The 17,675-nt window shown below is 34.0% G+C and overlaps 1 protein-coding gene across 1 annotated transcript; it reads left to right on the forward strand.

Annotated features, from left to right (window-relative positions):
* LOC18608911 (leucine-rich repeat extensin-like protein 3) lies at positions 1,740-3,071 on the forward strand. Its single transcript, XM_018114648.1, has 2 exons — positions 1,740-2,068; positions 2,161-3,071. The coding sequence occupies exons 1-2, from the start codon at positions 1,903-1,905 to the stop codon at positions 2,910-2,912; spliced, it is 918 nt and encodes a 305-aa protein (XP_017970137.1). The 5' UTR covers positions 1,740-1,902; the 3' UTR covers positions 2,913-3,071.

The raw sequence follows: 17,675 nt of genomic DNA on the forward strand, positions 1-17,675 counted from the left end.
TCAATAAGACCTATTTGTCAAATTTGAGATTTTGTAAACATATTAATGTTATTTTTTTTTTGGGTTAGGGTATTACAGGTTGGATTCTGTATGTTCAGAATAAGTAGATAATTTTTCAAAATTAAAACCTACAGCATTCTTGCAAAAAGCAATGAGAACAAAATTTCATGTTCAAAAAATGAAATTATCACATTTCTATCAAAAGCATTAAAACTTTTAGTAGTTACGTAAAAAAAAAAAAACAGTTTGCATCATGGAAATAAAAAAGGATAATAAAAAATGCCCCCCAAGCAACACTAACCACACTATCACATCAAATAAAGACTAAGCGGTTATCTACTCCGCCGTCTCCACAGGAATTTCATTTTCCCAGACTAGATTGAGAATTGAGAATAAAGGCTTTTAGCTCTTTTAGGTGAGGAGGAAATGATTCACAGAATAGGTGTCTCGTCTTTTTGTACATTCACCTTACTTCTTTTGGCTAGAAGACCAAGATATATTCACCCTACTTTGCATTTTTAAACTCTGAGATTCAAAAAATTACAACCAAATTAAGTGATTATTGGCCAAGAAGTTAAAGATTAAACAAGCAAGAAATGGTTGCATGTTGATAATACATGATAATTAAGACAGTAAAGTAGTGATAACTATATATCATATCTTAGTTTTACATATAACTCGTGTAATGTTTCGCATCTTTTATGCATTAAGGTCATGTCACATTCTGCCTTTCTTAGCCTTCTGTTGCTTGAAATTATGTTTTAGGTAGTAGTAATAGTGCTACTGTAGTAATTTTTGAGACTTTTATTTTTCTGACCAGTACCTTTCCTGATAGCCCCGTGCCTAAAAAACAATCCTCGACATAAAGTAAACTAGTTGGAACCCTGAAAGAACCAAGATTCTATACATGGCGGATCATGCCATATGCCACATCCTCCTCTTAGATCAAATTAAACAGAAGATCTTAATAAGTTTAATTATCAAATCATTCCCAACCCAACTCTGACCAGAAGATAGGGATGGAAACACCACAAAATCTGTGAGATATCCAAGTGGTCCCATAAAAAGAGAAGAAGGAATTACACTTTTTACAAGGAGGAAGATCAACCGCAGATAGAACGTGTCCGGTATGAATAGCCAGCCACATGGTGCGTTTACTGCCTGCCTTTCTCAAATAGCAGAAAAGACTTAGTGGGACCAGAAAAGACTGACAGGGCTGTAAGTTGTGACAGTCATTCAGATCTCCATCGAATTCTAGCCAAGTAAATTGCAAAACTCCACTACGGTCCGCTTACATTTTATCTTGATTTTCATTAAAAAGTACATTCTAAATCTTATACTGATCATGGCTTTTAATGATTCAAAATAAGAGCATTTTAAGATGGGAAAGTGAGATGTTATCCCAGTCCTTCGAGGACAACTTTGTTCGGAGTAATCATATGCCAAAAATTATAAGTCGAAGCAAAAGGAAAACAAACCTAATTTATTGAAAGCAAGGCAGAATTGATGGAGAACACCAAAAAGTTCCACAGTTTAATTTCGATGAAGTCCACTACAAGACTTGGATTAGAGCTTGTGTTGCTATCGAGGAAATTATAGAACCTCCAACTCAATCTCCACTACCTGTCAATTGTCAATCTGCTACAGTAATCAACCTCTCTGTCTTTCTATCTTTTCTCACACTCTGCCAAAGAGGGCTCTTCACATGTTTTTGTTTTTAGTGAATAGATAAAGCATTTTCAGTTCCATGCTTTACAGATGGTCCTAACACCAACCACTCACGGGTTTGGATACTGGGCATATTTCTTATGCTACTTCCAACTGGTATAAGTCTTAACTAGAGAAGCCCTAGTGGAAGCTTCTTTTCACTTCTCTCATGTTTGCTTTGCTAACTGCCATGCCATGGATCCAATCGTTCGCCTTCTCGTTCTAGCATCCTCTTTTACACGTCTTCTTTTCGTAATAGCTCAACCAGCAAATCCCATCTCTCGGATCACAGTAGTGGGTGTTGTTTTCTGCGATATATGTTCAAGCAACACCTTCTCTAGGCACAGCTATTTCTTGCCAGGTAAAAGAGTGTCACAGACCCAGAATTGATCTAATTGATGGAAAGAACCTTTTTTTTTTTATAACGTTGCAGTTGCCAATGTTTTTAATCAGGTGTGGAAGTCAACGTTCAATGCAAGTTTAAAGCAAAATCACCTAAAACTACAGAGCAGATGACCGTCTCAGTCAACAGAACTACTGATAAATATGGAGTATACAAGCTAGAAATACCGCATGTTGATGGGGTTGACTGTGTGGAAGGTTTGGCTATTGAGTCGTTATGCCAGGCAAGTTTAATGGGGAGTAAATCTTCAGCATGCAATGTACCAGGTTTGAAGACTTCGGTAAATCAGATATCTGTCAAGTCAAAACAAGATAATCTTTGCATCTACAGCTTGAATGCACTGAGTTATAGGCCATCCAAAAGAAACGCTACCTTGTGTAGAAATCACGAAGAGCTGTTGCCAAGTTCTTTTAACTCTTCAAAATGCATTTTTCCTTTCCCAGGATTTAGTTTCCCTTGGCCTTTACCATCATTGCCATTGCCTCCACTACCTCCCCTTTCATCACTCCCATTCCCTCCTCTGCCACCGTTGTCATCCTGGCCCTTTCCCCGCTTACCGTACCCGAATCCACCATCTTTGCCTTTCCCTTTTCCACCTCTCCCTCCTTTTCCTCCTAGCCCATCTCTTTTTAATCCACCCCCTCCACCTGCATTTAATCTAGGAGATCCAAGAACTTGGATACCTAATTTCCCTACGCTATCTCCTCCACCCCCACCTGCATTCAATCTGGGAGACCCCAGAACCTGGATCCCATACATTCCCCCTTCCCCTCCAAGTATCCCCCAGCGGCAAACACCATAAGATGATTTGGCCTTCTCTCAATTCAATTAAATTCCAGAATAATTATGTTTGATACTATTGTTATATTCATGATTTCAGAAGCTTTTCATAAAATTGGAGATATATTGGTACAGAAAATAGAATGTACTTGTCTTTGTTTCGATAACATTATTATGTATATATGCATGCAATTACCACCCCCTTCTGCATCGCCTACTTACAGGCATCCACTTAATACTCCAAACGCGCACCAAGGAACATGAAAAAGAATTCTTTCAGCCACCAACGTTCAAACTGAGCACTTATCAGTCACTGTAGCCGTAAATTACACCTTCGTTAGACATGTCCATCTCTGTATCATGACAGAACTGGACTGGATGCCTGTGGCAATTCTGCTTAACGAAACGATGCACGGTTTCTGGTCCTCCCCGGGTCAAATTTTAATTTGTCCACTCAATCATCAGCTTTAAATAATTATTTGTTTCTTATCCAGAAGAAAGAAATTGTTTAAGCAACATATGACTAGTTTTCAATTGTTGAGGAACGCCTGTCACGTCCTAACTATAAATTCATTCCTTGACAAATCCTAAACCATATTAACAGTACCAATTGCGGTTTCCTGGTAATGTACTTTCAATGTTCTGTTTTAATGCCTGCAACTCCCCGCTTTCGAGCTGCTTCACCTACTGAAGTAGTTCATCGATGGTGACACCAGCATCTTGCAGGAAAACAGAAAAAAAATTAAAAAGCGAAAAGCCATTAGGGGAAAAGGAAAAAGAAAAGCACCAAGGGATCATATTCGAAAATTATGCCAACCCTTAATCTCTCTTCCTCCTCATCTCGCTTTCTCCTTTTGTCCACATTCATATTAATCAGAGGAATTTGCTCTTCATCAGCTCTACCCTCCTTTGCTGTTATTGCTTAAGCTGATTGACGGAAGAAAAATCAACCGAAAAAAATTTAAGCGAGATAGTTTGTTGTGTTATGTCAGGGATATAACTGTAACCCCAACAAAATGAAACACCCATGGTCTTACAACTGATAAAACTCTCAGCATAACAAATATCGATCAAAATGTCATTTACTTTTGCACTCTTGTCCTCCAATTAATGTTCTTCTTTGCTACTTTTACCTAGTTCTCAACTTACTAGTTATTGGCTTCCATCTAGTCCATTTTGATCTTCTACTAGTTCAACATCATCTTTACTGCCATTGTATTCATATATTCATTCAGCAACTATAATTAGACTAGCAAGCCTACTCCGTCGGGGCAAATAAACGCATGGCATCAATTGATTTCAGGTTAAAAATGTTTTGAAATGCCACTAAATGCGCATCATTCTTGAAAATCGTAAATGCGAAACTGGCAGTGAACATACTTGCAATTCAAATGAAAACCAGACAAAATACTTATCACAATTTGAAAATTGTATGAGCATATAATCTAGAGGAACATAAAGTGATACCTTCCCCTTGCAACTTGATTAAACTCTTCATGTGTACTATTACTTAACACTTGTCCATCTCTCTGTGGACCCTAGCTGCCTCCATGTCGCAAGAGTTAAAACAGGCATTTAGATAGAAAAATGGAAGAAGAAAAAAACTATCAAATTTAAGGAAAAGCAATTCTGACGCCGGGGCGTGGTGAAGACACTTGGTGTTGTGAATGACACTAATCGTGGCAAGGTTAGAAACCCCATTAAGGTGCATCATTAATTTTGACAAGGTTAGAAAACCCCACTAAGGTGAGGAATAGCCAAAATTCAACTTTGGTTGGTTAGGCTAAAAATACTAAAAACCTCTTACTTTTTTGAAAAAAGTCTAAAGGAAATAAATACTCATGCTTAAGAAAATATCCTTTATTAATTCTCAACTTCAATGTCTCATAACTAAGCCAAGGGTCTTATTTATAGTATTATAGACCCACATCTTAATAAAACTCTGCTTCATGTTGTCTAATACAATTAGAATAGTTAACAATAGATTTAAATAAAATAGGTATTCTATTCTTAAATAGAACATAACTAGCCTAAAATCCTAGCACAAGCAAATTAAATAAAAAGAAGAATTTTATTATACCTATAATTCCTAACTAATAATAATCTAACAATATACTCTTGTATCATTCTCTTTAAGTTGGAGAAAATTTGTCTTCAAGATCCATATCTTCTTCATGTTCTTCATAGTAAAGAGAGGGATCAGCTACATTGAAAGTTGCAAGAACTTCATAATCTCCAAGTTTAATCTTGTAAACATTCTGATTAATACGTTCCAAGACTCGAAATGGTCCATCAGCTTGAGGAAATAATTTTGCATAGATTTAGGAAAATGTTCTTTCCTTAAGTGAATCCACACTAAGTCTTCTTTTTTAAAGCTAGTTGGCTTTTTGTGCTTGTTGGCTTGCTTTTGGTATCTGTTAGTCTGACGAATAGTTTTCTCTCAAACTTCTTCATGAAGTTTCTTGATTTGCTTAGCACGTTCTTCAACATCAACAAAAAATTCACAAGTAGTTGGTAATGCAGGAAGGTCTAAAGGACTAAAAGGGCGTTTTCCAACATTACTTCGAATGGACATCTCCTAGTGGTTTGGCTCACAAAATTATTGTAAGAAAATTCTGCTTGTGCTAACACAAGATCCCATTGGTGAATGTGTTCACCCATAAAGCTTCATAATAAGTTTCCCAAACTTTTATTGACCACTTCTATTTGACCATTCTTGGATAAGGGTAAAGATACTTCATTTTCTTTAGAAACTAATAAGAGAAATAAATGGTTTGACTCATAGTAATCTTTGTTTAGGGTAGACATAGTGATGAGTGCTTTATCTTCTTCTTTTCTGTTTGGGCGGTCTTTTTGCTTTAGTGGAGTCAACATAATTTTTACTCCATCTTTAATGAAGGAAGAAGTATTCTTGTATCCATCATGGTGAGCTTGATGATCATATTGCCATGGGTGTCCCAACAACAAGTGGCATGCGTCCATTAGGATAATGTTGTTGATTTCTCACGCAAGTGCACGTATCGTTATCAAGTAATATAATGATGAAGTAGAGTATCGTTCCCACAAAGAATTATTTTAATTCTTATTGTTAACTAATAAAAGTATAACACTATAATTTTACCTAAATAATTAAAAATTAAATTAAAAGGAAAAACAAATTAAAGACTAAAACTAATCTAAATTAACCAACAAAATTATTTTATTAGATTTAATTGACTTTTAGACCTAAGATTATGATGTCCATCAATTTTTCATCTAAATATTATCTCTCTCTCATAACTTAGTTTAATGGATTAAGTTGCTAACCTAGAGTCTTAAATTATTTAGAAGTCTTTGTCGAGTTTCTTATAAAAATATCTCTCTCAATTAACTTACTATATGTCTATACAAATTAATTAAAGATAGATTCATTAAGTTCAGGCTATAATCCTAGCTATGTATGACTTATAGGTGTATGTCTACCCTATATGCAAATCAAACACCTAATCAACTAAGTGTATTCGATCATACGCTATTCTATTCAAAGTTTACCTAAATCTCCTTCATCAGGGCTTAACTTAGGTTTTCAATTCAATCTAATTGGTGGCCAGTCAACTAAAAGCATTAAGAACCGAATAAAATAAACAACTTAAATTCATAAAACATAAGCAAAAGAGAGATGAATGAATCAGACTACGTCTTGAGTTCAACCATAATCTTAGATAAATAAATTAGTTCTCCATCAAGTCACACATCATCATTAAAAAAGGTTTAAACATTAAAAACAAAATCAAGAAAAGGAGAATAACAAAAAGATAGAAAAACCTAAGAATTGTATTCTTGATCTCTAAATCTCCATGAATCCTTCAAATTCTTCTTAGCTTCAATGACTTTGCGATTTGATTTTTAGCTTTCAATTTTTTTTTGTTCTCTCCTAAAAGTCCTCTAAAAGGTTATTTTTATAAAGCTTTAAAGTTAGGCCAAGTTGGGTGAAGAAAGAAGTCAATTCCAATTAGGATTTCCTCAATAAACTACGTGGGCTGCAGCCTACCTCTTCCAAAGCCGCGACCTTGACCATTTAAATAGTAGAAATTGTAATTGTTCTAGGACTACTGTAGTGCTCCAACTTCAATATGATTTTTGACCATTTTCCAAGCTTAATTGAGTGAAGTGGTAAACATCAGAGTTGTAGCTTTTTCTCTTATCTTTCCAATGGTTTATGAATCATTTCATTTAAAGTTCTATAGAGAGAGTTATGATTGAAATACCAAAACATATACAGTGAAAGTCTATACCTTAAAATTGCTCTCATTCTTTCATTAAAATTCTTCCTTCATTAAACTCTTACAAAAGTACAAATAAATCAACAACAACCTATCTTAATCACATTAACACAAAATTAAGCATCAAATTAACTAAAATTAGATTGACTCACCTAAATTGACTAACTTAAAAAAATTTAAATAAAACCTATTAATTTTTATGCATTGCTACAAGAAGTAAGCTAAATTACTATCAAAATTAAGTCCAAATAGCTCTATATTAGAGAGTTATCAGATAACATCACCCTAGATTTCATCTTGATACTTACTTCCAATAGAGAATTTCACACATCAACGCTTCGTTACCTTAATCTCTTTTCCTTTTCTAAATCATTGTAGCTTGTAAGGATGAAATTGTGTTTCAGTTAGAAGTTTCAACTTTTTCATCTTGTGGTTAGTAACAACATTCTTATAGATTCTATCAATAATGACATTGCAAACTTTCCTTTGGGACGTGCACCTTGTATAGAATATGTTATGACGAAGCCAACTTTCATTTTCAGTCATCATAGTAGTGTTGAGGTTACAACGAACAACAAGAGCTTCTCCATGATTAGCATAAACTTCTTCTATCTCATTGTTATTGAATATTTCTAGCTCATTCTCTCTTTCTTCCATGCTAGGTTATTCCATAACTTTTTCTTCTACAAAGGAGATAATTCTTCGATTTAGACAATTAGAAGCAATATGCCCAAATCCTTGGCATTTGAAGCACTTCTTGTTGACATTAGAAGCATAAGTAGAAGTAGTCTTTTTATTGTTTGAAGTTTTGGATGAGTTTATTGAATTTTGTTTCCCACGGTTTAAGGTGGAATCTCTTTGTCTAGATGTACTCACTAAGTTTTTTTATGATTGTTGTTTCTCAACCTTTAATGTTAATCTAATGACATCATTTAAGTTCTAATATGGTTGTAATTGAGCAGGATCTGTAATTTCAGCATTGACACTTCTAAGATAATGAGCTGCAGTTTGCTTTTCAAGTTCATGAACATCGTACTTCATGTGAAGTTGTTTGAACTCCATTGTATATTCTTCCACTGATATTGTTTTTTGCCTCAAGTTATGAAATTTGATAAAAAATTCTTGTAGATAATGCTCAGGAAGGAACTTACGTTTAAGTTCTCGACGCATCTTATCCCATGTTTTGATCTTGTTACGACATTATCTTTCTTGTTGTCGTTTGAGATTTTCCCACCAAATAGGGGCATACTTCTTTAATTTAGTTGCGACAAGCTTTACACTTTTTTCATCAGGAATATCCTTAAGCTGAAAAACTCTTTCTACTATGTAGAGCTAGTCAAGGAAGTCATCAAGGTGAAGTTTTCTTTCAAATTCAAGAACGTCGACTTTGATTCCCAATTCTCTGGTAGTGCAGTTCTCAGTGGATGTATAAGTATTTCTTAATCAGAGAACTAATTTTGATAGAAAGGGTTTCATCTTTTTCATCACTAGAGCTACTGTTGTTGATTTGAGCAGCATCACGTCTTGTGAGTTACTCTTGTAATTCTTGAATTTAGTGTCATAATTCTTGAATCTCGATCTCGTGATCATTTCTTTGACGATTTTTACGTCTTGGTAGCATTTTATTGTTTGGTGATGATGATGTGCTGATGTAGAAAAAATATGATGATATGACTATAAAGCAATAAAAGAAATGGAATTACCTGAACAAGGAGTGTCGAAACCTGACAGCGAACTTGAACTATGTAGCGAACAATGATCCTCCCACTTTGATACCAAACTGATGTTGGTCATGAAGACACTTGGGCATTGTGAAAGAACTAATCGTGACGAGGTTAAAAACCCTACTAAAGTGAATCACCAATCTTGGCAAGGTTAGAAACCCCACTATGGTGAAGAATAGCCAAAATCCCACTTTGGTTGGCTAGGCCAAAGATACTAAAACCTTCTTACTCTTTTGAAAAGAGCTTAGAGAAAATAAGGACTCCTGCTTAAGAAAATATTCTTTATTAATTCTCAACTTCAATGTCTTATAACTAAGCCTAAGGATCTTATTTATAATATTATAAGCCCACATCCTAATAAACCTTTACTTCAGGTTGTCTAATACAACTAGAGTAGTTAACAAGATATTTAAATAAAATAGGTGTTTTGTTATTGAATAGAACATAACTCGCCTAAAGTCCTAGTACCAGTAAATTAAATAAGAAAAAGAATTCTATTGTACCTATAATTCTTAAATAATAATAATCTAATAATATACTCCTGTATCAAATTTTATTGGTAAGATGTGAGTGATTTATTCATTACTGATAATAGAGTTATATGGATCATAGCATTCATTAAGACACAATTTATATATTGTTATTCCAGTTAAAGACATCAAGTAAACCAAATCTTACAAGTGGATTATCCTTCCTAGATGACTAACAACATTGTTAATGATGGAAAGACTTACAACCAAATAAAAAACTATAAGTAACAATTACCTCCGAATGTGAAGGCCTTGGTATTGTGTTTGATGTGGGATCTCGTTGAGATTCAACATTCGAAGGGGATGCTCTTAAAGAGCTTCCATCTTCACTTGCTGCATTTACTAGTGATCTTTTTTCGAACTCTTATCAAATAGCATTTGAGAACCTTCACCAACAGGAATGCTCGCATTTTTATTTGAATGCGAAGAAGTTTTCTCCTTACGGTTATATTTCATTTTAGGGTAACCACTAGGGGTACCATGTCCATTTTGGTTATGTCATGAAGATTTCTATTTAAAGTCGTACAACCTTACTCATACTGAGTTGGATATAACGAAGACTTTATCTCTATCACATGAAACAAACTTAGGTCTTTAGAAAGAGTTCTATAAGCCACCTTGCAGCATAACCAACTTCATGGCAATTTTTTAAGCTAACATAAAAAAAAGCAAGAGAAAATTAGGTGATCAATAATCGAAAGCCTCCATATATATACAAATATGTGAAGTACAAACCAATATTCTTTCTGCATTGCTAATAATCATGCCTCTAGTCTTGAAAGCATAACGGTGTTTTCAAAACCCTATTTGTCATGAGTTGGTTCAACAAAATTAACCTTTAACACGCCTATTGCAGAAGTGTTAAAGTGGAAAAACACAACAAGAAAAATGGTCAAAGTACACATAGGTCCTTATATTTTTGTTAATTTAGTACTTTTACCCAAAAACTAGTGAATTTAATCTCTGTATTATGAGATTTGTGCAATTGAGTCCTTTTGTCTAACTCTGTCCAAATTGACTATTAATGGTACTAATGTGGCGTTGATGAGTCAAACCAAAAAAATATTCTTTTAAAAGAAGTTTTTGTAAATTTTTTTTGCCACATCAGTTTCTTTGTGTCATGTCATAGGAGATCAAATTATACAAAATTGTAAGGTACAATATGGACTAAATTGAACGAAACTCTGTAGTACAATGACTCTAATGAACAAAATTCTATAGTATAGGGATTAAATTGAAAAAGGCTCTATCATACATAAACTAAATTAGGTACTTTTACCATTTTTTCTTGGATTAATATTCGATACACTAATAGTTTATAGCTTCTATACACTTTCAGCTTACCAAATGCTATCACCTCATTAATGAGGCAAAACTAAAATTTTTTAAGAGCTTAAACTTAAATCTTAAAAGTTTTTAATAATTAATTAGATAAAAATTAAAATAGTTTCTTTTTCCTTGAATGTGATTATCACGTTCTGTTCTTGTTTTCCAGTAGTTATCAACAATTAAATCCTAAGAGATAAAGTACTAATGAAACCTAAAGAAAGAGAAAGAGTGAGGATTCTCAATTTCCTTTGTTATTCCTTAGCAAACATGTTGAATCCCTAAGAGTGCTATTGATGCAGTATTTGACAATTCAAAATTAGGATCCATAAAAGAAAGTGAAAATGTAATTGAAAAGGAATTGGTGAATACATGAGACCTTTCTGATTAGATGGTTGGAGATATTGAACTGCTAGGACAAGAAATTGCAAAGGAGATTGAATCCATATAAGGTGATCAAGTATGTCTCTTGTCTAAAGGGATTGATCACCAAGAAGGTGCATCTCATAGTACAGATTCTTCAAAAGAGAAAGGGTGGCTGTAAAGGAGACAGGTGAAGAAATTCACAATGAAGCTAAAGATGACGATATGGTTAAGGTAATATTTTACGATTTGGAAATGCCATAAGCATGGAAAGTGAAGTTAAGGTGGGGGAAATCTAATACTTTTGGGAGTCTCAATTTTGAAGAAGTCAATTCACTAAAAGGGCTCAAACCAATAGATTGGGACTGAAGTACTTCATAAGGTTTTGTTTAGGGTTTTAACATGTGCTACTATCATTGTAACTTTTACCCACAAGAACAACAAGGTAGCATGACACATGATAATTAAACTTAAAACCAGCAACCAAAGTTAAATCATAAGAAATATAAACCTTAATAAACTTTTGCTAATAAAATTTATTTATTTGAAAAAGAACAATTTTTATCACATTGCAACCATATAAGAGAAGAAAAAAATTACTTTGAAATCTTTAGCTTTTGAAGTTGCCAAATTTTACGAAACTTGTTCTTTAATCAAAGAATTAAAAAAGAGAAAAAAATGATGAAGTTTTAGAGAGATAAAAGAAGAGAAGAACAAGAAAATGTTGAAGGGAGTTGGAGAGAGAAAAATAATTACTATTTATGTATATTTAAATAAAATTATTAGTATTTAATTTTTTCTTATATGTATTTGCAAATAAAATTTTTAATATTTATTATTAATCTCTTTTAAGTTTTAATTTTTACCTCATTAACGAGGTGGTAGCATTGGGTAAGCTGACAGTGTAGATAAGTTATACACTTTCAATGCATCAAATATAAAATCTATTTTTTTAGTGTTACATTTGTACCAAAAATGTAATTTTACATATCTGAGATTCTTCTTTACTAATTAAAAGCCATTAACTTTCCATTTGCACAAAAAATGTACAAATTAATTACACTACTTAATTATAAAAAAAATCAAATCTAGTTATGAAAGGAATTCATTTATAGGAAGAACCAATGGTTCACCTCCATATCAATATACAAAAGTATTGAGCCATAATATTCAGGCATATGCACATGAGCAAAACATACGTATACCCCAAAATTACATGGATGAAATGAATTGAGTCAAAATTTTTATAGCATATCCATTGTATTCACATTACTAACACTGTTTATTCTCAGCATTAATTGCAAAATAATAAAAGAACAACAAATCATTTGACATTTTTTCTGTCAAAATAACAACATTTCGCTAGCTAGTTATAAAAACAAGTTGTTATGTTCTTATAGAGGAAACTAGCTAGCAGGTGTTTTTCTTTTGTTTAGTGAGTAAGAGCAATGGGAATGGTAAGAGTTACAACTCTTTCTTCATCTTTTTCTTCATTTACATCTTTCTTAGTTCTAAGAGGAATCAAGCGCAAGGATATGTCTTGGTACTAACATAAGGATTATAAAGACTAGCTTTGGAATCAGCTAGCGGCACAACAAAAGATCTTCATCCCTTAATGCACTTTGTCTAACAAGCAAACCACCCAAAAGTATGAATACCAATTGTATTAAAAGCTAAGACAATACAACTCTTAACCTTATCTAAATGGAGTTGAAGTCCTGCCATGAAAAACAAGAAGAAAAACCATTAGGTGAAGTAGAGTACCCAAGTTGGTGCGCCACTCTATAAGGTGAACACACTTCAACTCTCTATCTACACCTTAACTAGTGCTCTCAATCATAGAAGGCAATAAGGAACTATGAACCCATACACAAAAGTTAAACCTTAATGAGCTCTTTTTTCCATACTAAAGTGGATGGGATCATAATAAATCCCATGATCACCAAATCCATTATTAGGTTGCACATACGATCAATAATTAAATTCTTTTACCATATCTATTTCTTGAATAATATTACCCTTTAAGGTTTGATCAATCCATGTCCAAGCTTTGTAATTATTCTTGGATAAACAATTTTTCATAAATGAAGATGCAACTAAATATACATTAAGCATAAGGATGAAAGTTCTAAACCTTTCCCTGAGACACATCTTAATCAAAGAAGCATTCATATAAGTTAAAATTTTGTAACTACCAACTAATTCCAAAGGCTTGGGTTAATACAAGTCTAGCCTTTTACCATAGATCCTCGATACAATGAAGTAAGAGAAAAATTCACTCCCTTAGAAATCTTTATTGTGAAAGGGATGAATGTCAAAGAGATCAAATCATTAGACACCTTACAAATGCATGTTGAGCCAACGACGGGATTAATAAAGCCACCAACTCAAGCTCATGGTTTGAGTATTCAAGATGGTTACTCTCAACTTCCTTAAGTTGAACTTTTTATAAAATAGCCTTACCCAATTGAAGAATTGTTATTGATTATGCACACACAAGTATATGCATCGAATAAGTATATATAGACAATAAGTCCAAAATAATATCTGTCAAACCTTACCTTGTAAAATATTAGCCATGTCATTCATGTGATTGACAATATGCTTGTATACTTGGAAAGCCCTGAAAAATCGTCAAAAGTCGGTAGTGTACCTAGTAGTGCAACTAAGTTGAATTAAGCCTCGAACTAGACCAAATAAAGATTTTAAGATGAAATTTAGAATTTTAAATTCCCAGAATGATTTAAAATGGTGATTCGAAGTTCGAGGACCGATTTGGAGTCAAATTGGAATTTTCATGACCTAAGGGTAAAATGGTTATTTTGCCTCCCGAGGTTAAGATGTGAGTGTTGGATGAAATTTTTGATTAAGATTGACTATTTACAACATAATTTGAGATTGAGAAGTAAAAAATTTTAATTTCGACATTTTTTCGAGTATAGGGGTAAAATAGTCATTTTGCCACCTTAGGGGCAAAATTGTAATTTTACACCACCCAACACTTGTTCAGCACATGGATTTTACCCAATATTATCATGGATAATTGAGAAAATTTAAGTGGTGGAGAGAGATTACTTAATAGGTAAGTATGACACATGGATCAATGGAATGGTGACATGTGTCAAATTTTCATCCATTAAATATTTGGCTTAAAAATCAGCACATAAATCAGTCCATTTCTCTTCATATGGCCGGCCAAAGGAAGAACAAAGAAAGAAAAGAAGAACAAAAACCCTAGGTGGAAAAATTCAAGGGAAAAGTGTGAAAATTCAAGAAAACAAGTGACAAAAGGTAAGATTTTTCAATTCTAGCTTGTGATTTACCTTTCCTATGCATTCTTTTTCATTTTCCATGGTTGAGAATCAAGATTTCATGATGAATCCCTTGCTGGCCGGACATGGGGGGAAGAGTTTTGATGCTTGATTTGGTTAGATTTTAAGATATTTTAGTGTTTTTAGTTAGTTAGTAATGTGTAGCATGAAAATCAAGCAAGAAAAATTCATTTTCTTCCATTACCCATCATTGGCTGAATTTTCCATGTAAAGTGTCACGACCCAAATTTCGGGCCATGACTGTGCAAAGGCCCAATGGACGTAGTCTACTAAGCCCAAGCAAGCCTATCTATTTATCCTACTCATCATTCCATCAAATATTGCTAAGTCACATTTTATAACTTTAAATCAAAATAGTGATAGACATTGCCAACTCGTACTAGCATTACTCATTTAAAATATACATACATTATCTACAACATGTATTCTAGTAATTTACATTAAGTTGTCTATACATATCAAAAGGAGACTCGATGTCCAGCGGAGGGACTCGGACGAATGTACAACTACTGAATGTCGAGACACCTACCAAAAGATGGATACAAGTCTACAAGGACACCTCGTCCTAGTTACCGGCTGCCTCGTGATCTGAAAACATGAAGTAGAAAACGGTGAGTATAAACCCAGTGAGTGAACAAGGAAAGAAACAAGCAACCATAAGAGAGAATTTAAAATCATGATGCACTTGTTTTAAAATAATGCAATTTAATTTCATTCATATTGAAAACCCCTCATTAAACCCTCAAAATAATTAATCACTTGGTAATGATGAACCCATATATAACAAATAATTTGAAAAATGAAAGCCTTACTGATACACAAGCAAGTCAAATGTGACAACGAATCTTTGCTGCAGCGAAAAGGCATTAAGTTATTAGCCAAACAAGGGTTCCTCAACTGGCAGAGGGTTTCTCATCAAACCTACTCATTTTAAACTTAATTCACTTATTCCTTAATGTTGGAAGTCCAAGCTCAACTATGGTACCAAAGAAATGGAAAATGGAGCAACAATCGAACCAAAAAGGAAACGAAACAGAAAGTTAATTTTGGTCGTAAAACAGAATGTTTCTCGTTGCAGTACCTTTTTTGCTGCAGCGAAAATGGATTCTCGCTGCAGTGAGTTTTCGGCCAGCCTTCCCCTTCAAAACCCGAGAGTTTATTGCTACAGCGAAAATGAATCTCGTTGCAGCGAGAAACAGAGCACCAAGAAAAAAAGTTTCCATTCACTCAATAAAAGGCCATCTTGCTAAACCAACAAAATCAACATAAAACACATGAAAATTCCCAAAGTGCAATGTATCAAATTTCACAGATATGTCAATCATATATCATATTCATGAGCTTTCATTTCATAAGTATAGATATGCATAATTACATAGATAAACATCAATATCATCATAATCACACCCGGCTCATGTACATCCCCCCACATCGTGCACATAGCCGGCGCCATCGTGTGCATCCCCCCACATCGTGCACAATCAGTGCCATCGTGTACAACCCCCCACATCATGCACACGGGCACTATCATCATCCATCTCTCACGCCACCATCAACACCGGCATGTGCATCCCCCACATCGTGCACACACACGGTTACAGTCATTGTACACAATATCAATCATCATGCACAACACACGTATATATTTATCATCATAATGCAATAGTGCATGAATCCATAGCAATCACATATCACCACATAAAACCATTTAGCAAAAGCTTGTTCCCAAGGCACTTGTTTTTCATGAAAAACTTGATAATTCATTCAAATGTGTGGCAAATACATTATATTCCCAAAACAAGTTTTGAAGGTAGTTCACTCACCGGTATATTGTTGAGCCTTTAGCTGACTCTAATTCCCCTAATGATCCAATTGGAAAGATGGGACTTCGTTAGAACCTAGAATCACATTAGCATAAGCAATAGGTCAATTCACACATTATAAACCCTAAAAGATATCTCTTAGCTAGCTTTCAGTTGCCACATTAAATGGCTATCTATGTTCACTATCTTAATCACTACAAAAGGAATGAACATACTCAACAATAAAATAGCTCATAATCCCAATTACTAGACATTATTCATAGCTAAAAATCAAGCTTAGTTCATCACTTACCCTAGGGTTCCTTTGTAGTCAAATTCTCTTCCAATAGCTTCCAAACAAATGGGGTAATTCTCTCTTTCTCTCTCTAAAATGCCCAACTAGTGAGAGAAAGTATGGAAATAAGATTTTTCAAGGGTTTTAAGGCGAGAGAGTGGAAGAATACAAGGGTTCTAGTCATAAAGGCACAAAGATATGAAAACTAAGGCTAGAGAGAGAGAATTATGCAAGCTCCATATCAAGCGTCCATGGAGGTTGGAAGCAACGTGAGATGGAAGAAGAAGAAAAAGACAAAGCTGCTAGAAAATGGGAGAAGAAGCTCCTCGAAACAAAATATTTATAGCTCAAATTTATCCTTTCCTTTGAAATTACCAAATTACCCCTCCACAAATTAGCTTCTTCTCCTCCAATCTTTCATGCACTCTTTTTGTTCTTTTTGACACTGGGATAAGGTCCATAATGGTCTAGACATGCTCAGGTTCATGAAAACTTAAAATTCTAACCCGAGGTGAAAAATGACCATTTTGCCTTTGTTGTGAAAATTATTGCCACTTCTAGTTTTCTTCATGTTTTCATCATTACACATCATTTATGAGGTCTTATGCCTATTTAGACCTTAAAATATCATAAAACTTTCTTCTGGGAGCTTATTAGAGAAAATGACGAAACTACCCCTAGCCTTTATTATTACGTCTATGCCTAGTTACGAGCCTGTAGAGGCCAATGTCTCACATAAAGTGTGGATGCTGGATTTGATTTTTATTTCAAGTGAATTGGTCAGGAAATGATGAATTATGGTGAAAAAACAAGTAGGAAAAATCATAGTGTTGATGCACCCACCATGGTCGAAATTCCCAAGAGAAAATGTGAAGATGATTTTGCTAAATTTTATGCTATTTGATTTGTGTTTGATGGTTTAGAGAATTGGAAGAAAAATGGAGTTAATTGGAGATGAATTGGACTTATTGGCCAATTAATCGAGTGATAGATTGAATTAGGCCAATACCGTTTTATTTAGGTACACAATTGAATTTGTGTAGAACACCATGTTTAGACGATAATCCGAACAATTTGCATTCCATTTCATTCATCCATATAGTTTTATAACAGTTTAGCACCAATGTGGTAAATTGCTTGATTGTGTATTA

This window comes from Theobroma cacao, chromosome 2, assembly GCF_000208745.1.
Source record: "Theobroma cacao cultivar B97-61/B2 chromosome 2, Criollo_cocoa_genome_V2, whole genome shotgun sequence".
NCBI classification, from domain to species: Eukaryota; Viridiplantae; Streptophyta; class Magnoliopsida; order Malvales; family Malvaceae; genus Theobroma; species Theobroma cacao.